The following is a 22,607-nucleotide window of genomic DNA, read 5'->3' as shown; positions in this document are numbered from 1 at the left end:
TTTTAGCCTGGAATTTCCTGGGCATGGGCCCGGGGCCGAGGCCAGTGGCAGAAAGGCTAAGATGGCACAGGCTCTCTGGCAGATTGGGCAGTGATGAGTTTTCACTGGGGAATGAAATCGCTGTCTCATCTCTAACATCTTTAGGTCTGAAATACTGCCAAGGCTAATGACCCTAATGATTAAAACATCTTGAGGAGAAAGGCTACTTAAATCCCTGAAAGATTGGACTTCTGGAATATGTTTCAAGAAAGGCCGTATCCCTGGGTAGCTGTGTTTCTAAAATTATAACTTTAAACAAATTATAACTTCAGTTTACACCAATTAATTATACAAAGCGTAACTTCAACCTCCAACCAAGTAACCTGTTTTCGTGATCAGATAAGACTCATTTATACTTAAGAACATTTATTTCTATGAAAACAGCATGCTCCTGCCTTAGAAAACAAAGCCAGAAGAAAACAATTTGTCCTTTAAAATGAGTTAAACACACCCACAATGCCATTTTTTATAGGAAACCCTTCCCTTGGTGCTCTTAGGGACAGCTTTGGGACAGTGCCTGCAGCTACTTGTAGCTGCACAAAATGACCCCTACTCTCTCTGAGATCCCCTCCCCACATGGGCCTGGAGAGCCTCCAAGAGCTGAGAGGAGAAGGTGTGTGTTGGGTATCTCAGCTTTGAACTTGAAATATGGTTTGTCATCGAAATACCATCAACTATGAAATATACTATCAATTTGATTTTTCCACTTACAGGTTAAGATAGATTCTTCTGGGCTGGCTTGCAAATTTATTTACTGCCTACAATATTATTTCTCTCAGAAAACTACTTAAAGAGAACTTCTGCGATAGGACCCCTTCATAAGTCAGATCTTTTCCCCGCAGGAGGTACAAAAGTGGATTTTAAACCCATCCCACTCTACATGGTCATACGTTTTGAGAGTGTGGCCTGTGAATTCATGAGATTTAGTTATATTTTGTTCAGTTACTTTCTCTTGAGTATAATAAATAACCACAGTCATTTGTGCATGCTAAGAACAAGTTTTATTTATCAGCAGCTTCAAGAGCCTTCTTTGCAGAATTCATCAGTGAATGAAATGGCAAATGAAAGGACTGTTAAACATCTTGTCTTCCAGCTAAAATACTATGTTTTCACAGTTGTATAATCTTTCAAGATTGTCATAGCTCCTTCTAAACCACTGGCTGCTGGAACCCTCGTGATACTCCCTGCGACATGGACAGGGATTAGATGTGCAGGTATTAGTGTATCACCTTGCTACTCTCCCACTCAGAGAAGCTAGAAAGTGGCTATTTACAAAGAAAGCACCATTGGAGAGAAAAAAAAGGTTGACATAACTGTGACCAAAAAGATGGTGCTAAATGGGACCATGAAAAAGGGAAGGTCAAAATAGACGGTTAAGAGGAAATCCCTCTACTAAAGGATTTTGAGGCCTTGTCAGTGTCTTTGTTCCTCAAGGAAAAGGATTTGCTTCCGTTAGATTTGAGCCAGTGACCCTTTACAACTTCAGGACAAAGGTAATAATCAGTAAACCACAGAAGCAAGCCCCCTGTATTAAATTTTGCTGAAGTTTCTTTCCTTTTCTTTCAGTTTTATCCAAGTATGAAAACCAGATTACTATTTTCACTGACTACCTAGAAGAATTTCCAGATGCAGATGAGCTGGTATGGATCTTGGGGAAACAGCATCTTCTGAAAACGGGTAAGGTTTGGTAGCATTTGTCTGTGAGAACCCAAATGACGTGTGTGCCCGAGGTTAAGGTCCTATCTTGTTTTCCTCCTTGGGTTGATAGGTGTTAATGCTACTCCTGGGTGTATTTACCTTGCAGCTAGAGGTGTTTAAGCCTCAGGCCCCTTGTTTGCACACAAAGTCCCTTCCAAGGCCCTGAGAGGCCTTAGGAGTGTGTTCCCATGGTCATAGGTGATTGTACAATTTGAAAAAGTCAGATATTTGTATTCTTTTCCTTAAAGGAGAACCCCCGAATTCTATAAGTCTCGCATTTCAAAAAACATGGACCCACTCCTAGTATCGCTAACCAGTACCTAGTCTTTGATGACTGGGCTACATACTTCTCATTCCTCTCATGTCCTTTTATGTCTAGATGAAAAACATTGTCACCTAAGGGACTTCTAAAGGGCCCAAGGCTGTCAGAAACAGTATCAGACACTGAGAAGCCTTGTAGTTGTAGAGCTTCTGCTGACTGCAGCGCTGTCTCAGTTTATCTGATTTTGTATAGAACTTTTAGCCACTGCAGCTAGATGAAAAGGAGGCTTGGATTTTTCTTCCTTACCCTTACATTCTTGTAGACCTTTTAACGTGAAACTGCTGACAACCCAGCACCTAGATAAAGCCTGAACTTGGAGAGAGGCAGCTCTGATACTTTATGTCTGAGGAGAGATCCTCTTTGGAGGGCCTAGCATAGAGGGAGGGACAGGGAGAAGCTGATGAAAAGGCAGGAGAGGAAGGTAACATCTAGCTCTGTCTGAGTCTGGCTTCATCCATTTTATTGGAAAAATCCTGAACAGTGGAGAGGGCCTAGCTCTAGCAACTAGGAGGCCTTTTGTATTCAGATTCCTCTCCTACCTTGGATAAGTCACTTTCTCTTTCTGGATCTTAACTCCTTTCACCAGTACTTAACATGAGGGGGACTGGAGATGATGTCTTCCAGTTCTACGTTCCATGACAGTGGGAATCCCCAGGTTGCCAAATATACCCATATTCAAATGTTAAGTTGGAAAATGCCTTTAAAAGTGAAATTATTGTTAAAATGTCTATACAACTTCCCCCAGCCTTTCTAGCATATGGGCAAGCTGGAAGGCAGAGAGACTATCAGAGGAAGGAGTGAGTGAGCATTTGAAAGGAGGGTACATGATAACAGCTAACGGTTAGCTTACTAATTTAGGCTTACTGTGTACTGTACCATCGAAGCACTTTCCATGTAGTATTATCTTGTTGATACTCAAAACTCTGTGAAGTAGGTACTATCATTCTCCCCATTTTGCAGATGAGGAAACTGAAGCTCAGAGAGGTTAAGTGACAAGGCCACACAGTTGGTAAGTAGCAGAATCAGGGTTCAACCCCAGGCAGAGTATGACTCCAGAAGTCTTACTCTTAACCATTTTACATCTACTTCCCATATCTGCTGGGCACTGGGGACATGAAGGGGAGGGAAAATCCAGACAGCTCAACTTTCTGATTTGTTCAAAGGAAAGGCAGTGATACAGGAAAATGTGGGGTGAGAGGATCGCCATGTCCCAGGTCTTGGTTGAGAATTCAAGAGTGAGTCACAGTTGAATAAAAGTCGATTTATTCAGAGAGTTACATATTCCATAGACAGAGAGCAGGCTGTCTCAGAGGGAAAGAGAAAGGCCATGAAGTGTGGGGTTTGGGGCTTAGTTTAAAGTAGAAGTAGATACACACTCCATAGACAGAGTGAGGGCCATCTAGGAGGGAGCGAAAGCCTGTGAGGCATGGTGTTGCTAGTAATTATGGGCTCAGTAGCTTCATACGCTAACAAGTGGGAGGATTATTCCAACTATTTTGGGGAAAGAACTGGGATTACCAGGAATTGGGCCAGTGCCCACTTTTTATCTTTTATGGTTAGCCTTGGAGCTGTCATGGCGCCTGTGGAAGTACCACTTACCATGTTAATATATTACAGTGAGCGTGTAATGAAGCTCAGGGTCTACTGGAAGTCAAGTCTCCCACTATCTTGGGCCTCAAGGTCTGTTTGGAGCTGAATTTTCCACCACCTTGGTGTTAATTGCTGTGTCATTCCTTGAATGACTGTGTCCTGTCCCCTTCCTTTCTGTCTCAGTAGAAGAGAAAACAGACTGTTGGCTAAAATTGAATTTCTTTTTCTTTTTTTAAAATGCAATGGCTATAAGTTCTATACAGAATACAAATATGGATGTGTTGTTGAGAAGAGGGAGAGAGAAGACTAAGAAAGACAGAACCACATCTAAGTACAGATGGAAGTGTGGAAGCCATATTTGTGGCCATCGAAGTAAATTTATGCTATAAACTATGTGAAAGTGTGCTTTGAAAAAAATATACAAAAGCATTTGTGATGTTATATATCCATTTCAATTACAAATGCCAGTTGCACTAGGTAGTATTGATAAATTTCTTACACACTTAGTCTGCTTAGCAGGATCATTTCCTATTTAGTTAAACATTAGTGTGTGTACACACATGCATATAGCTCATCCTTAGTTTTAGATAATAGACAGTGGATGCTGATGAGAGATCCAGCCAACCATCATCATTCAGGTAGGGGCTGACCGCCTTGTTAGTGGTTAACCCAGGATCCTTGCTTTTCCTAGTCCTTGTCTTTTGGCCATGACCCCAGTGTTAAGTAACTGCCAGGGCTATGGAGCTCAGTGAGAAGGAGATAGGCTCTACCCAACATCATTGTACCAGCCAGTAGCTCTGGTCAAAACATAGGTGGGAGGAAATGCTGAAATTATTTGGCTAAAGTGAGACTGGGATTCCTATGAATTTCCCTAGCCTCATAACAATGGAATTGACTGGTTATTTGCAAATGAGTTTGCTGCTGGCTCAGAAATCAAAGGCAGATATCTTTAGTTGGGATATGGTGATTTAATATTAATTTCACATTTAATTACAGAAAAATCTAAGCTGTTGTCTGATATAAGTGCTCGTCTATGGTTTACATACAGAAGGAAATTTTCACCAATTGGTAGGTATATCATTTGTTGTACTATGCTTTCTTCCTTATAGATAGCTTGCCTGAGGTTATCAGTGGCTTCACAGAGCCTCAGAATTAACAGCTAACTATGGTGAAGAATTTAATTTCGGGGAGTAGTTAAGTCTTATGCTTTATCCAGAAGCTTCATTGCCAAAGTGCCTCATTATGTATGGTTCCATGGTGTTCCTATGTAATGCCAGTATACTTCTGAGCCCACCGCCAAGCGTTCAGGCACTTAGACATATTACTTGTTTTACTTCTAAGAGCAAGGAAAACGTCAAATAAACTTTTAATTTGAACAATATCTATTAAATTACAACCCACTGCTTTGTGAAGCTACTTGATTATTAAAAATAACTGTATATATATATAATATATATATATATAATTATATATATATATACAGTTATATATATACACAAAATCTTATGGTAGCTCACAGAGAAAAAATGTGACAATGAATATATATATGTTCATGTATAACTGGAAAATTGTGCTGAACACTGGAATTTGACACAACATTGTAAAATGATTATAAATCAATAAAAATGTTTAAAAAAATGATTGTACCTTGAAGCAAAGAAAATAATTCCTTTGATTTTTATTTTTTCCTTTGAGATAAAAACATCTTGTCACTGACAGTTGAATTATAATAGATTTGCTTGGAATGAATTCTAGGCAGTTAAGAGCACATGCTGCTGGCCAGAAAAAAGGACAATTCAATAAGCAAAGTGGATAGGATTCCTCTAGAGACAATTTGTAAATTTTTGCAAGTAGGGTGACCAGTTCCTAGTCTCATGGCCTGATAGGAAAGGATTATCCAACTTAAATGGTGGAAACTATTCTCCTAAGAGGAAACCTATCTGACTGATTTTGGTTCACACTGGACCTAGTAACTGGAATGCAATCAGCCTTTTTGATAAGTGTGAAAAATGAAGTCCACAGAGACCTTTTTAAAAAAAATTTATTTTTGGCCCTCTACGGGAAGTACCTGAACAAAATACAGAAAAAAACCCAGTCTTTAGTACCCAGTGGTTCTAAACTGTTAACTTTCTCTGGGTGAAGAGATCTTTGTAAGATTTGAAAGCATTTGCGATTCAACTCTGACAATGTTTTGGCAGTAGATGGTCTCTTCCTTATGTGGGCTTCATTGCTTCTTTTCCAGACTAATTTGGCCTCCAGCTCACAAGTTGGCTTAACCCTCCCCAGCTTGCTGTAGCAACTCTCCTTCAGTCCCCACAACAAAAAGAAAGGAGCAGCCACCTTGGTCCACTTGCCTTACATGGTTGGTGACCCCCTTTAGAGTTAGTCTTGTGAGATCATGCTTACGGCACCTCCATGCTGAGAAAGGAAAGCAGTGAACGCAGAATGTCTCCTCTGCCATCCAAATTACCTGATTTCATGGGTACCTTGACAAAGGATATTGAGCTCACCCTGGCCATGTATGTGGGATTTTTGTTACATCGTGTTTTCTTTTTTGAATTTTTAAAATTGAAGTATAGTTAGTTGCATTGTGTCAATTTCTGTTGTACAGCACAATGTCCCAGTCATACGTATGCATGCATATATTCATTTTCATATTCTTTTTCTTTAAAGGTTATTATAAGATACTGAATATAGTTCCCTGTGCTATACAGAAGAAATTACATCAAGTGTTCTTTACATGGAACCTGTTGTCTTACTAACTGATTTTGTGCCTCTTAAAGATGTAGTATATTTCTCATTTATTAATACTACTTTTAATTATGACCATACTCATAACATCAAGTATTTACCTCTTCCTGAGTAGGTTGTAGAACACTTTCACAGATACTCTCTCATTTAATTCTTACAATACCCACTGATATTAAGCAGAGTATGTGCTATTATCCCATCTATAGATGAGACTTAAATATTAGGTAACTAGAAACTGGTCTTCTGATGACTAGTCTAGGGCTCTTTCCTTTATTTTACATTGTCCTTTTTGCTGTTTAGACCTTCATAAATGTATATTTAGTCAAGAGCCTTCCAGATTTCTTTGACCATTTTGATGATTACCTTTGGTAGCATTTATTCCTTATCTGAGGTAAGAGTGCCCTCCCTGAGAAGTGAGTTGTGAAAAGCCAGGTTTGGTCAGGCAGATGATGACATGGCACGGACTCAGTGTTGATAGTCATACATGGTAGTCATCTACCAAAACTGCATGCATACCTGGACGTCTCTAAGCAGAAAACATAAGGGGCAGGTTTTGTTCATTTGTTTGTTTTGTCTTTGGCCGTAGAACCTGTTTTGGTTAACTCAGCATTATCTTTGCAAGTTCCGCCCTCTAACAAACCCTGTTTGCTATCTGGCTCTCTCTCTTGCCTCTCTATTCAGAGTATGTGTGCCTGTCTGTCTTGTACAGTTCCCAAATATGCTAATGTTTCAGGAGAGGACAATGTAAGGAATTCATATTCATTCCCATCCATTTTGCCAACAGGGGGAACGGGCCCTTCATCAGATGCTGGCTGGGGGTGTATGCTACGCTGTGGACAAATGATGCTGGCTCAAGCCCTTATCTGCAGACACTTGGGAAGGGGTGAGTTAAATTTGTTCTCAAAACTGCCTCAGAGACCTCTGTAGCTGCACCTATTGCTGGTGGTTTAGCCTTGGTGTTGAGGGAACAAAACTGCAGGTCCTGAAGTGCTCTCTGCCAGCTCAAGTCGGGGGCTGACAAGTCAACAAAGCCTCTCACGAGAAGGAAGCCAGCATTTCCTTGTGACTCACCAAGCCAGAGAGTTATTTTCCTGGGACAGAATTGAACGTTGAGGCAGGTGTATCATTTAGAATTTCCATCTTCGCTATTGTTCGAGTGAGTCCTTAAACAGATCAGATAACAAAGGGAGCAGGAAGGAGGGTGTGGTGGTAAGTCTGTTTTTTGACCTCATTTAAAATATCTGCCTGATGAAGGATGTCAGTGACCTTAAAGGAAGTGCCTAATGCAGGAGCTGGCGCTATTTTGGTTTGGGTTCACTGACGATGGCCATTTGATGATGAAGGAATTCTTAAATTAGCTTCCTCAGGAGGCTGCTTCATTAAGAACCTTCCGGTAATCATTGTTGGAGCTCTTGAGTCTTGCTTTCTCAAGACCTCTGCGTGCTTCCCTATCGGCGTCTGTAGGCTGACCTTGGTTGGATGCCAGTTCAGGCATTTGGTGAAAGTCTGGTTTGACTTGGGGATGAGGGATTGAAAGGATACCTTGGATGAGATTGGGCTGCTGAACTCATCAGTTGTTGTTCCTTGAGATTCAGAGGTACAGAAACATCACTCCCTTTTCCCCACTGCACCACTTCACCCATCCTCCTGCAGTTACCAGAGAGGATTGGGGAAGGGTCTGCAGAGGTTTCAGGGCTTAATGCCTTCATTTCAGGGTTAAGGATATCCTGTGCCTGCGTCCCCTGGGTAGTGGCATAATATCTGTTTTATAGATGAGGAAACTGAGGCTTAGGAACTGAGTCAAACAGCAAGAAAGTTTTGATTTGGGAATAGAAGGCAGGTCTTCTGACTCCTTGTCTAGTGATTTTTCTGCTGTACGCATACTTCTTGGAGCAGGTCCGTTCTTAGTGTTTAACTTTCCCACTTATGAAACACTTCAAGATGATTCTTCTGGAAGTGAGTTTTGTGGAAAGCAAACTGGGGAGAAGCAGCCCACAGTCAGCAGTCTCAATTGTTTTAATATAAAAGCAAAAAGTAGCAGGAAGAATTTGAAAGTAGATCTTAGAGCTAAGATGAATTAGAAGATGCAATTTTATAAAGAAGTACTTTGGAGGGCTTCCTATTTGGTTATTTTACAGTTGAGGTGGGGTGTTCACTTATCACTGTCATCAGTAAATATTTAGCAGCCAGCTAACCAGGATTTCCCCCCGACTTGGACAGTTTGGTAGGTGATGAAAAACAGTTGGATGGTGTTCACCCTCTGAAGACTGCTGGATACGAAGTTGAAAACTTTGGTTTCAGAAATTACTGGAAGCAAGGAGTACTGAAAACTCTGGGGATAATAGCCTTTGGCTTCAAGTAGATTTCAGTTGTGAATCCAAATGCTCTCTAAAATCTCAAGAGAGAAATTTATGTCTTGGAAGCAAACTAAGGCTCAGAAATCTGTCCTGTTAGACAGAGTTCCTTGAGCTGAGGGAATGGGAGTAGGGCGTCCTGCCCACGGCGATGATGGGTTTCTGCAGTTGTCCTCAGTGAGCAGTAAGTAGCCTCTGTAGGATTTGAGGGACTGTGTCTAAGGCGCAGATGGGATCCCTACAGATATTTTAGTTTTCGTCATAAGGAAATCTTGAAGATCTGATAGCAAAGGTATTTGTTTTTCTAAAGCTCAGTGTGACCTTTTTAAAAGGTTGTGTAAAAATGGCAGCATGGATTTTTTTTTTTTCCCTTAAAGCTTCCTTAGTTGCGAATGGTGCATCTTCCCCTGGGAAGGGCTGTGTGTCAGAATAGCACTTCCCCCAGTGAGACTCCTTTGGCACTGCTGTCGAAATATACGGACCAAAGCCATTGCTGTCTGTGTGGAAATGAGACACTGTGGTGTCTGGGTGATATACCGAGGTTTTGTGGTGACCTCCTGTTCACTGGGTAGCTGACCATAAAGGCCTTGCGACACTGTTTTCAGGTCATACTTATCCAACTCCAGCTCGTGGGCTAAGCCAATTCCTTGGTCAACTTCTTGTTTTGCTTTTACTTTATACCCACTGAGTCTTTGAAAAAAATCAGTTCCCAGATGTCTTTGTCATCAAATATTCAAGATTCTTAGGAATGTTCTAACCTGATTGTTCTCATCTTCTAGATGTAACTCCTTTGTTTTCCTTCTAACTTCATAGTCACAGTAAGAGTGCAGAGAAATAATAAACTCTCTTACTATAAAAAATGATTTTAACTCTTTTTCCCTGAAAAGACTGGAACTGGGAGAAACAGAAAGAGCAACCCAAAGAATACCAACGAATCCTACAGTGCTTCTTAGATAGAAAAGACTGTTGCTACTCCATCCATCAAATGGGTAAGATTACATCAGTAGTTTAAAGGCTGTCTCTGTTCTGTAGTCCAATTAAGAGGAAAGAAACACTGTATGTGAAATTCAGCTTACATGGCCTGTACTTGCTCTTCTCATCCTCTGCTTTATATGTGGCTCCACTAAGTCGTCCATCTACTTAATTATTTATGCAAAAAATTAGGAGTTTGTGGTTTGTTGGAAGACCTTTTGCTAACATGTTTATTTTTTCCACACAAAAACAGCACAAATGGGCGTAGGAGAAGGGAAATCAATTGGCGAATGGTTTGGACCAAATACAGTTGCACAGGTGTTAAAGTAAGTAAAAGAGTCTGGCATGTGCCTTATTCTACTGTCTCCTATGCCTCCCTCCACCAACTCAGTGTCCCATCAACCTAACTCTTCTTGCCATCCCACTAAGCCACCCCTCCCACTAAGCTACCAAACATCTGGACCATTTTGCTCAGATGGTTCTTTAAAATGTGTAATACATGTGGACAACTGTCTTGGTATATCGAAGCTGGAGTCATTGGTACCCGTCTATGTGGAGGCCCCTCAGGACTCACTCCATATCCCCTGCTGTAGGCTGGTGCTGACATGCCAGGGAGCCATCAGCCTGAGGGCCACTTTGAAGCCAAAAGGTTTATGCTAAGGGGGGAGGCCTGAGCCAACCTAGGCAAGACACAGACTCCCACCCTGTGTAGTATTACAAAAAAAAATTCTTCATTGATTCAGTCAACATTTCCTGGGTGATGCTACTGTGCTAAGTACTGGGTATACAGAAATAAACTAGACTTAGTCATTGCCTCAAGGAACTCACCACCTATTGGAGGAGACAAGCCCCAAGAGAGCCTTGGAATCAGTTTGTCATCTCTTAGCAGATTCAAGGTACCCCAGCGTGGTACTTTTGCACTTGTCCTGGTAAGTCCCAGAAGTCCCCTCCCACAGCAATAGGTGAAGCGGAGAGGCCAGGGCCAACATTGTGGAAATGAATGGGGTGAATGGCAGCAGCACCGACACCTGCAGGCCACCTCATCCATTGTCACTCTCCTGCCTGACAACCTGTCACCAAACAAAAACTCCATGAGGGAAGATATTGTATTTGTCTGGTTCTGTCCTGAAACACTAGCACATCACACTGCCTGGCACATGGCAGTATTCAATAAATACTTGATGAATGAATGAAAATGGCAGGCAGAATCGGGTTGGATTTAGGCATCAGACGATTGAAACCACCTGGCCTTCTTTGGTGTAGCTACTTCAGTTCCCGGGCTCTCTGGAGTGTGATGGCAGGACCTGCTCCAGGCAAAATACAGATGGGGCACTGTTTCCATCATTAGCCAACCTTCGGTGAACTAGAATGCTTTGGTAATGTGCTTGTGAGGGAAGTAGTCTGGATTTCCTGGGAACCGGAGGGAACCTATAGCTTGGCATTACTCTTTGCCAACAGTGCAGCCTTTCTGAGACCACGTTCTTGCCTTAGTCTGTAGTGCCCTTTGGCGGCATTGTTGATCTGCTGAGTGAGGATCTGGCAGGATTTCGGGAACCACTTTAGGAGCCCAGGGTAGAAAGTGTAGAAGATTAGAATGTCTGTGCTGATCCCCAAACCCAGCTTGATATGGTTGATTTATAAATGACATCCCTCAGAATTTGCTTCTTCCTTCTAAATTTTGAGGTTCCCAATAATAAGCAAATGGAAACATACATTTTTAAAAGAATTTAAGTGGGTTCTTATTCATCATGATCATGATTATCATTAACAACAGTATATGATGAAGATGTCATCATTATTGTTTTGGGGAAAGATAATACATTAAAATGAGTGAAATTAAAATATAATGGTTGGGGGAGGGTATAGCTCAGTGGTAGAGCGCGTGCTCAGCATGCACACAAGGTCCTGGGTTCAATCCCCAGTCCCTCCATTAAAAATAAATAAATAAAAACTTTATTCCCTCCTCCCCCCCCAAAATAAATTTTAAAAATGTGAAATTGTAGAAAAAATGCTCAAAAAAAAGAAAAATTAAAAAAAATATATAATGGTAATTAACCCCTTCCTGGGAGCCACTTCGGTTTGGGAGAGAACGTGGTTTTTGTTTGGTCTGGTTTTGCTTTTTTGGCCATTGAGACTGGGTTTTACCCAAGCTAGGTTAAACATGTCTTCTTCAGATTGGCAAGAGGAGAAGATGATAAGGGAGAAATAAGCAAGATACTTTACTCAGACCTCAGATTATCTCCCTTTTAAAGGGATTTTCGTTCTAATTTCCTCTGAAGTCATGCAATTCAGCACGCTCTCTTTCTTCCGCTATTGACCAGCAAGGCCAGGCACTAAGGCCATTTCGGCCCAGGTCTCCTCGGACAGCATCCTTACGGCACATGGGAAGGGGTGGAAGAGATCACTTCTCTCTCTCTCTCTGGATTTCTCTGGGGCTTATTCTTTGTATTATCTATATTCCTAAACAAATATAGATATTTTAATAACAGTTTTCTTTTTTTTTTTTGAAAAATCAGAATGTCTGTTATTTAAGAAAAGAAAACCAAATCTCTTGTGAGCAGATGCACTGGTAACTTCTCTCTTTCACCCAATAGGAGTAACATCGTTTTACGAGGCAGACTTTTCCATTTTGTAAAGCAGGACCTTCTTTTTGAGGTTCAGAAACAGTGATTCTGGCATTCCATTTTCAAGGTCACTGGACATGGAATGTTCCAGAGCTCGGTCAAGGGAGCCAGACCTGACCCAAATCCCAACTTCTCTGTGGCTCAGCGTTTGGTAACTTCAGGAACACTGGGCACACGTAGGTTGTACTGCTTCCTGCCGAGATTTCCATCTTCTCCAATTGTGACTTCATTGTATGTTGCTTTGCAGAAAACTTGCTTTATTTGATGAGTGGAATTCCTTGGCTGTTTATGTTTCAATGGATAACACCGTGGTCATTGAGGACATCAGTGAGTCCCCGGCCTGTTGACCTTGTTGGGTGGTGGGTGATGACGTTCTTCCTCAGCATTCAGAAAGTGTGTGTGTGGTTGGGGGAGAGAGAAGGAGAGAGAGAGGGAGAGATACACACACACACACACTCACTCACTCACTCACTCACACTCTGGCCTGCCCCTCTAGCAGGACAGAGGAGCTTCGGGAGTACAGGGCTCTGGTTCATCACTCCCTGCTCCCTTTTCTCTCTTCCCTTTCAGCTTTCTGAAAGGGGAACACACTTAGAGGATCTTTGCCGCCCCTCAGGGAGGTCCCAGACACTTTCCTTCCAGGACTCCCCGGGTGCAGATAATGAGTTAAATCACCGACAGGTCTTCTGTGGCAGCCCTCGCTGTGCTCCCCGCCACGGGGTTAGAGAGACCAGCAGACCCAATCCCTGTTTGCAAGGCCCTTGCAGTCTAGTTGAGAAATGAGATTCTCTCAGTGAGCCCATGATATCTGAGGAGAGGTAAGTGAGTGTTCAGCTGCCAGCAGGAAGAGAAGGAAGGGCTGGAGGAGTGGCCTGGGCCTCCTGCGGGAGGTGGGGCCGCAGGGCCCTGGTGGCAGAGGGGAGGGCCCTCCAGACAGGGGCTGTCATGTGAGGTCTCCCTTAGTCTTGCCCTGGGCATCTCTGAGGGCTGGATCCCCCTTATTTGCCCAGCTCTCTTGTCTTCTGTTTCTAGAAAAGATGTGCTGCACCCTTCCCTTGAGTGCTGACACAGCTGCTGAGAGCGCCCCCGACTCTCTGAATGCTTCGACCCAGCGTAGGGGCCCCTCTGCCTGCCGCCCAGCCTGGAAACCCCTGCTGCTCATCGTGCCCCTTCGCCTGGGCATAAACCAAATCAATCCTGTCTATGTTGACGCCTTCAAAGTAAGTCGCACGTTGCCCCGAGCCCCTTGCCGCCTGCCCATCCCACCACCATGTGAGCATGGAGATCCGTGAGCAGCAGTCCGCAAGTGAGTTGAGCATCCTGCATTCTCTTTCCCTCCAGGAGTGTTTTAAGATGCCACAGTCTTTAGGGGCATTAGGAGGAAAACCAAATAACGCCTATTATTTCATAGGATTCTTAGGTAAGAAAAGAGGAATCATAAGTAAGTCATCGCGGGCTAGGGGAGGGTGGGCAGGTTTGCACGGGAGACCAGGCAATTCTAGCCTGGAGATGTTGTGGCCTCTGGGTAGCTCATCCTGTCTTCAGCCTGAAAAGTGACACTTACATGGACGTAATAGAGAGCAGATCCCCCTTTGATGCTTCCACTTCCTTGCCTCTTGATAAGATGGTTCCACGGCTGCTTTCCCGCTGGACACCCCAATGTCCTAGTATTGCTTCAGGATCTGTCTCTCATTCCTGTGGGACCCAGGGCAGCGGGGCTTGGCTCCCCTGGCCTTGCCGATCCCCATCTCATCTGGGCTTGAGCATTCAGGCTAGGAGCTGTCCTCTGGCTTCCCAGGTCCATGCAGCTCGGCCTGCTAGTTCATTGTTCAGAGCTCTGACTGGGTGGGAATTAGAGGAGGTGAAGACAGAGGTATCCCTTTTCTTATAATGGAGGCTCAGCCTTAAAGCTGCTGACCTCCTAATGCGGATCCTGATGAGCAGCCAGCATTCTCTCCTTCGGTAGATGCCTCTGGAAACCTAGCTGTGACCAGAGACCTTTAAGGCCCTTGGCACACAAGATGAGGTAGCCTGGTGCTTCTCAAAACTTTCATGTGCGCACGGATCACCTTGAGAGCCTATTAAAATGCAGGTTCGGCAGGTCTGGGGTGGGGCCCGGGGGCCTGCATTTCTAACAAGGTAGTGCCAGTGGTGCTGGCACTCGCCACGCTTTGAGTACCAGAGACCTTGACACCTGGTTAGGACTGAAGAGCACGGGCGAGGAAGTGAGGCGGTTGGGGAAGTGTGATACGGGACCCCTCTGGCAGGAGTGGGCTTCCAGGAAGTTGTGAGCTTAGAGTGCAAGGGAGAGCCCAAAGCAGGCATAGGGAATGGCCTGAGGGATGTGCAGAGGACAGGGTGAGATGAGCTTGGCTCCTCTCCCACCCATCTCCCCCTCAGAGATTCAGGGAGGCAGGTGGAAACAGACCTGGCCCTGGATGTGGCCAGTCTCCCACTGGCTAGCTGTGTGACAGCAGGACGAGTGACAACTCTTTCAGTCTCAGGTTCTTTTTACGGAAAATAGGGCTGACACCTGACTCACACGCTTTGTCACCTCACAGTCAAGCCCTCAACAAAGAGCCAGCCTTACCGCAATGCCTCTTTCCTCTGCTTGCTCTTCCTCTTTAAGGTGAGGTTTCTCCGCAGTTGCCTTGTCTCAAGTGCTGCCATCTACTGGTCGAGCCTGAGAACTACAGCTTGATGGAAAATAAGGAAACTGGAGGCTTTTATTTTTCTAAGTACAAAACCTAATATTTAGATGTTCTCTGTTTCTAAGCTTTTGGGTTCCTGTCAAAGAAAATGTTGCTGAACTCTATTTTCTATTGCTTGTGCTTGAGGACAAGGTGGAAACAGATTGGAAAATAGTTTTGTAGGGATCTCAGTGAATTTCTGGGCACCTTGGCCTCCCTTTATCCCAAGTTTCCCAGGGAGAATTCACCAAGCTGGCATAGCCCTCCTGTTTCCAGGGGCCACTGGGTCGGGGAGACTTTTGTGGAGTCGGACTACTTATGAAAGAATTGTGGGCAATCCTCAGCTCCCAAGACAGAGGTTTCCATAGGGGCCATTTGCCCACTCACTTTCATAAATCCTTTGTTTAACCTTCACTTAAGGCTCCAAAGTCCTCCCAACACCCCTTTTCTGACTCACACCCTTGCTGTACCAGGTCTGGGGGGTCCAGATTGGTAGTATGCCTAAAAGGAGGGAAGAGATGAGAATTGCCATTTTCTACACCAGGGACTCTGCAGAGCATTCTCTCTCAATCTCTCCCTCTCTTTCTCTCTCCGTCTCTCTCCATGTATAGAAATACATATACTTATATTATCACTGTAATATATTGTTTATTATATTATATATTGTATATTAAAACCTGTATACATGTGTCGAGAGATACAAATTAATATCGATAGTTAGAGATGGATAGCTGTAGAGAGATAGATAGAGTTAGCAAACACCCCTGTGGGGTAGAGATCATTATTTCCATTGACACCTAGTGAAAGATTTAGAGGCGCTGTTTCCTCAAAGTCATCAAGCTCGACAGTAGCAAAGCCAGGGTTTGATCCCAATTTGGCCATCCCTGCCCACCACACCACATTGCATCTCGAGTGCCCTCTTGCCCAAGTGGGGAGCTGGGAGAAGCTCCTGGTGTGCAAGACTACACACCAGGCCAGGCTGAGAAACTGGCTGGGAGACTTTTTTCCACTTAGAGAAGAGATGTTTGTCCTCTGCGTTTTGGTGGGGGTCGCCACCTGGAGGTCCGTCGCATGAGCCCGGTGTCTGCAGGTTGTTGACGTGCCTGCCCCTTCTCTTTAGGTCTTATTAGAGACGTTGATTTAGCCCCCATATCGTTTCTAGGACTTTTTTTTTTTAATCTACTGTATCTCTTTTAAGCACTCTGAGAAATAGGGCAGACCACAAAGCTCCACTGTACGCGTGCGCGCGCACACACATACACACACACACACACAGACACACACACACACACACATACACACACACGGGAAAGGGCCAGAGTCAGAGAGGATGCTGTGATTATTCCCAGTACCTTAACTCAAACACTGGCAGAGGTGGGGAGGGTATAGCTTAGTGGTAGAGCGGATGCTTAGTATGCATGAGGTCTTGGATTCCATCCCCAGTACCTCCATTTTTAAAAAAAAGGTTTAAGAAACCCAAGCAAACCAAAAAAAAACACTGGCCTCTGACCCTACTTTGGATTTACATTTTCTTGTGCACAACTTCTTTCTCCTCTTCCCTTTCTGTGCTCTTAGGTAGGCTTCCTTCTAAACATCGTAGTTGTTACTCTTCCTTGTACCTTGAGGCTTTTTTTGATATTAACTGATCTTACCCACCTTGGTCTGGGGGAATATGTACCTTGACTTTCATAAAGCAAGTCATTTGGAGGCACTGATTTCCATATTATATATGAAGGGAAATACTCCTGAGTCTCAGCAAGCTACTTCTATGACCACCTTGTGTTTGTGTTGTGTTTTAAGCATTTCACAGAGGTGAAATCTTCTCATTCTGGTCATACCCTGTGAGGTAACTGGGACAGGCCTAGTGACCCCAGTTTAAAAATAAGAAAATTAAGACAGAGTGAGGGAAGTGGTCTGTCCTTCATCTGTGATAAACGTGCCCTATGTTTGCATCAGACACCAGAGACACTCTTTGCCAACAGGAGCAGTTAGATGTGCCCAACATGATCCTGGATGCCATTCCAGGGAGGGTCTTTGAGGTGTTCCTCCCTACCCCATCCTTCTGCCTCAAGCGATCTCTCTTTGCTTGCCTAACCCAGTCTAGAACACAGGAGCCCAGATGGTTTTTGGGCCTGGCCATTGAGGTTGGGGTACCCAGCTCAGGTACTTGGCCAACTCAGCATGCAGCTGATGAGCATCAGAGGGACTCTCCGCCCTCTGAATATCAGATAAAAGTAGAGATTTTACTATCCCAGACCCCTCCCAGGGCATTACTAGGCTAGGCTTTTTCAATTTAATGGAGCACGATTTTTCTCTCATTTGTAATGATCAGTCATCTCAAAGTGAGTTTTCCCGGTGAGGCGTGTCTGTACTGATACTAATGTGACCAAGGCAGTGCTTTCTGACAGGAATTACTGACTTGCTAACGATGACTAACTTGCTAGCTAGTCAAGCCAAGAATTCAGCTCCCTGGTATCTCATCCATAGCAGAGTCAGCATTCCCATTTCTTTTGGAAGCCAAAGCCTTTTTCCTTCCCAGATGTGCTCTTAGACCATAGCTCTAAGAACCAGTGGTCTTGAGCAAGATGTTTTCCAATGTTGAAAGAGTCAGGAAGCTCCCTAATGGCACCTGGACTCATGGCCTGGTGATTCTACCTACCACCCCTTGGCTACTGCTGCTCACAGAGCCCGCCATGTCATCTGTGGTCGCTCATTCCTACCTTTCCCCAAACCTGTCCCTTTCCATTTTTGGATGTGGACTTTGCAGAGATGTAAATGCTAGGGCAAGTCTTCTCATTGAATGATGGGCTTTGGGTGTAGGTGGCTTCCTTCAAGCATGTTTACCCTACTTCAGGCTTTCTGTCATCTCATTCTCATTGTCACCAAGGGAGGGGTTAGGAAAACCAGAGCACCTCCTCCCAAGGAGAGCAGTGGGACCAGGGCCGGTGGTTCTTCGAAAGTTAAGCTTGTCTCATTCAAAACAGGTAATGAGCTCATTTTTCTGGACCCTCACACAACCCAGACCTTTGTTGACACCGAAGAGAATGGAACGGTTGATGATCAGACTTTCCATTGTCTGCAATCCCCGCAGCGAATGAACATCCTGAACTTGGATCCTTCTGTAGCATTGGTGGGTATCTGAAGGTTGGGTGGGCCAAGAGATACAATGCTGCCTTATCACAGTTTGATTCCCTGGAAGTTATCCAGGTTGCTAGATAGTGTGGCAGAAGAATGTTCACTCCCCACCCACCGTGAGAGGTCATGTAGTGTAGTTTAGCGGGGAAAGAACAGACCATGAAGCCGAACTGCTCAGGTTGGGATCTAGGCCCTGCCACCTACCGGCTGTGGACTTATAGGGAGTCCCTTAACTTTTCTGAGCCTTGGCCTTCCTATCCCTACAGTGGGCAAAATAATCTTTCCTTCCTTGTGGGGTTGTGTGAGGAACGCTATGTGTAACACTCTGAGCACAGTGCCTGGCATGTTGCAAGCATTCAAGAAATGTTAGTTATCATTAGTATTACCATCTTTCCCCCTTTTCATTCTTGCCCTCTAATGATTGCCACCCAGGCACAGGGAATAAGATGGGACATAGGTAGGGAGGGATAAGGGGGCAAGACCTCCTGGGTGGACAGTGTCCATTCCTCTGTGCGCACAGTCCAGAAAGCTGCAGGGTTTCCCCCCCTGGAAATTTGACTGCTATCCACACATGGAGGGGGCAGCTGCCTGTGGAGTAGCCAGTGGTTCCAAGGCCTGTCTGCATCCTCTCTTCCACTTTAGCCCAATTGTCAGAGGACCAGTGACAGAGAGCTGACAGAGTCCTCCTCTTGTTTTAGACAGTTCTTTCACTACTGTAGGATGGTTCTGAGGCTAGAGAAGGAGGCTGACAGTTCTTTATCTTAATAGATAATTTCTGGAAGGTCAAAGCTACCTTATTAAGTAATGTCTCTAGCTAAAATTACCATTTGGCGTTTGTTTGCTGATTTTAATGGGCTATTCTTTATAGATAGGTATATTTGTGCACTGAATGTAATGGAATTAACCCCATGCTTTAGAGACTGGTCTTCAAATTACTGTATTTCAAAGGGATGGGGTAAAAGGGAAGGGGGCAAAATAAGAGAGAGAAGCAGAGAGAGAGAGAGTATCAATATGAATAGGCAAATACGTGTATGTCCAAGTGAGACACGCGTATTTCCTCCTTATTGCTGGGAGGACACATCCACAGGGAGCGGCCCACATACTACATCACAACTCTGGGCCAACGGCTGGCTCCATCTTGCAATACAGAGGGCCTGCCTTGGTGCCCCTGACCTGTTCTAAGTTGTGTTCTTTTGCTTTCCCCCAAGGGATTTTTCTGCAAAGAAGAAAAAGACTTTGATAGCTGGTGTAGCCTTGTTCAGAAGGTAAAGATGTATGTTTTTCTTAGTCTTAAAAAACAGACATTATTCAGTATAATTCTTTTCCAAGACAACTTTTCATAGTAACATAAACCTAGCCTGACACTACTTTATTGCAAGAGAAAGAAAATAAGACGTGGGGAACTGCACCTAACTTTGCAGGAACCAAAACAATGTCTGGTTTGTAATTTGCTTAGTATGTCCAGTGAGCAATATTCTTAGCTACTAAATGTTTCTTCTCATTAAGCCTATGAATCAATGAAATATTCAACTAATATTGCACCATTTTAACCTAAAAATGCCAAGTTTATGTAACTCAGCCTAAATTCTTCCTTATTCTGTTTATAACACAGAGCTGGTTCAAGAAACGAAACTACTTTTCTATTTGTTTAGTGGTCCATTGGCAGTTTAATGGATTCCATTATGGTTTTAAGGGGCTTGCCTTTCTATTAACTGTCTTATTTATATAAAATATAGGCATACTCCACCTTAAAGGAAACACAATTTGCAGAAATCTGTGTAAATACAAAAGCAAGGTATTCTTTCTTTTTAGCATTTTATGTCAAAGGGTGTTTATCGTTTTGTTGGCTCACAATCTTTGTATGTGCCTCCCTCATCCTTTACTTCTAACACATGCCAAATATGTGGAAGACACTGATAAATGCTTAGTGAAAGAAGGAAGGGCGATCATAGGGAGTAGCGTACAGAGCCCTGGATGGGGTGGCAGGAGACATGATGTTCTCCTATCTGCAAAGCAAAGAGGCTGTAGAGATGGGAGCCCAGAGCCTCTTGTAAGGCGGTAAGATTTTTCTTCACAAGTGAACACATAGTTAACACTGAAGTCCCCATCTGAATCTGAAACCCAGTGAATAATTAGCTGAGAGATAACGGAGAATTATATTCTAAAGGCAATACGTACATTTCAGAATGCAGCAAAGTTGGATTTAGATCTCATTTCAAGTTAGAATGAAACTTTTCTGATAAGACGATGCCGTTTAAATTAGGACATACGCCATATAAGTGTTGGACTAAAACTGAAACCATGCCAGTACATAACCAATACTCTTTTGGGGCAGATTTGATTACCCAGGATTTCTTAGGAGCCAACACTTCAGGAACATCTCACCCCTAAATTGAGTTGGTCCCGTGCAACTGCCATATGACCTGAACCTCATAATGGAGCGTGGGCAGCAAGTACTGGCCTTCCATCAGATATTCTCTCCAGTGTCCTTCCTTTGTGGCCAGCAGTATGGAGAATTGAAGAGGCCTGGGTCTTCAGATGGGTCAGGTAGAGGATGGGTGTATTTGCTAGGCCAGTGCTTTCACCTTTCAACAACCAGGCCACTCTCTCAGGGTTTGAGGTGCCAGTTGGACAGAAGTGTTGTGACTCTGCAGTGCTTAACAACTGTTTCTGTCTCCTCAGGAAATTCTAAAGGAAAACTTAAGGATGTTTGAATTAGTTCAGAAACATCCATCACACTGGCCTCCCTTTGTTCCTCCAGCCAAGCCAGAAGTGACAACCACGGGGGCAGGTAAGCTGTTGTTCAGGGGCTCTCTGGGCAGCAAACCCAAGGACAGCAGTTGCTTTATGAGACAAGCAATTGAGGGTCGTGTTGTCCGGGGAATGTAAAATTTCTACTCAGATGGACTGATCAAGGAGTGGTGCTTCTGATTATTTCAATCTTCTGATAAACTGATTTGACCAATTTCAAAGAATGATAATAGAAGAAAATGAGGTCTGTGCAAAAGTGCCGTGCAAAATCAAAGTGACTCGAATTTTTTTTTCATGGCCTGATTCAGAGAGCAAATCAGAAGCAATGGATAATTCAAAAGGTCCCTCAAAGGTCTTCCAGAGCCTCATCTTCATCACTGTGAATAGGACTATGTAACAAATCCGGTTATTTTGATTCTTCATAGAGAATTGCTAATACTTGGCAGTGGTCCTACCTGTTAGCCTCCTCTACACAAGCTTTTCTGTAGCAAAGCAATTAAAAAATGCATGGTCTTAACTAGCAAGTAATGTACTGATTGCTTGAACCGAAGTGTCCAGCTTTTCTTCTTTCTCATTTCTGTATTCTGATAGAATTCATTGACTCTACTGAACAACTAGAGGAGTTTGACCTGGAGGAAGATTTCGAGATCCTGAGCATATAGGATAGTGGGAACTCAGCTTGGAGATCTGTCTTCCATCTGGCACCAGATGAACATGAACTCATCACATACAACTTTTCTAGTCAGCAAGTGCCTGGTATATGCCAACAGCATACAAACTCTACAGCAATCATGACTGAGCCAATCACCGTTTCTCAGAAAAAGCCAAATAAATGAACAGTAATACCCCTTTCTCCAGAAAGACCTAGAACAATCATGGAATCTAGGAGGAGAAAGATTAGGAGTCGTCTCTTGCTTCCCAGCTTCTTACATGGCCATGGCGAGTCTTCCGCTACTGAAATGAGGAGTGGATGTCTGGGAGACAGACAGCAACTCCCACCTTGCTTCCAGCACCTGCAGACCAGAGGTGGTGACCCTGTGCTTCTTCACCCTTTCAGGTGTGACCTCTTTGGGCTAAATACTAAGAAGCAATCTGTTGTCTTGCTCTAATAATAAAGTGATAATCACTGCATCAGGGAGGAAAAGTTCTTAAGTTATTTGAATATGTATTTAAATAATTATAATTAATATCAAAGCCTGTCAAAGAAATTACATCAGATGTGCACTTAGTGATCTCCCTCCTGTTTGAGGGAACCTTACTATTTGATGGGTCACTGTCCCCATTCTTACTGATAGTTTTGTCAAATGTCACCCTGTCCTTAAATCAAATCATGATCACTTAAATCAGGGGTCAGCAGGAAACGTTTTAGGCTCTGCAGGCCATGTACCTGCTGTCACAGCTACTCATCTCTGCTGGTGAAGCCTCAGAACAGCCACAGACAGAGTGCACGCAAATGAGCCTGGCTGTAATCCAATAAAACTTTATTTACAAAAACAGATGGGGGGCTGGCTTTGGCCCATAGGCTATAGTTTATCAGCCACTGACTTAAATTGCGGATTTTTGTTTGGGAAATTAAAAAGTTGTTTAAGTGAGACTCCATTTTGGTTGACAGTCATAATTGGGAAGAATTATTTATGTGGTGACATTTAATTTGTGCATCAGGTACAATTCCAAACCATTT

At 43.6% G+C, this 22,607-nt stretch overlaps 1 protein-coding gene across 5 annotated transcripts in view; it reads left to right on the top strand.

The window, feature by feature from the left end:
* ATG4A (autophagy related 4A cysteine peptidase) overlaps positions 1–22,060 on the top strand; it is a 52,966-nt gene extending 30,906 nt beyond the window's left edge. For 3 of the 5 annotated variants that reach the window (XM_032475735.1, XM_032475737.1, XM_006193183.3), the window contains exons 2-13: positions 1,606–1,716; positions 4,646–4,717; positions 7,185–7,283; positions 9,642–9,743; positions 9,980–10,052; positions 12,598–12,677; positions 13,383–13,570; positions 13,692–13,770; positions 18,025–18,170; positions 19,384–19,440; positions 20,858–20,966; positions 21,518–22,060. In XM_032475735.1, coding sequence (XP_032331626.1) covers positions 1,606–1,716; positions 4,646–4,717; positions 7,185–7,283; positions 9,642–9,743; positions 9,980–10,052; positions 12,598–12,677; positions 13,383–13,570; positions 13,692–13,770; positions 18,025–18,170; positions 19,384–19,440; positions 20,858–20,966; positions 21,518–21,588 — 1,187 coding nt within the window. In that variant the 3' untranslated portion in view covers positions 21,589–22,060. Of the gene's footprint in view, positions 1–1,605; positions 1,717–3,019; positions 3,069–4,645; positions 4,718–7,184; positions 7,284–9,641; positions 9,744–9,979; positions 10,053–12,597; positions 12,678–13,382; positions 13,571–13,691; positions 13,771–18,024; positions 18,171–19,383; positions 19,441–20,857; positions 20,967–21,517 lie in introns of all 5 variants that reach the window. The other 2 variants (XM_032475738.1, XM_032475736.1) reach the window with 2 other exon arrangements.
* Positions 22,061–22,607: the final 547 nt, after the last annotated feature.

The sequence above is a fragment of the Camelus ferus genome, chromosome X (genome assembly GCF_009834535.1).
Source record: "Camelus ferus isolate YT-003-E chromosome X, BCGSAC_Cfer_1.0, whole genome shotgun sequence".
Lineage (NCBI taxonomy): Eukaryota > Metazoa > Chordata > Mammalia > Artiodactyla > Camelidae > Camelus > Camelus ferus.
The sequence above is the reverse complement of the archived record's forward strand: the minus strand, read 5'-3'. Positions and strand labels throughout refer to the sequence as shown.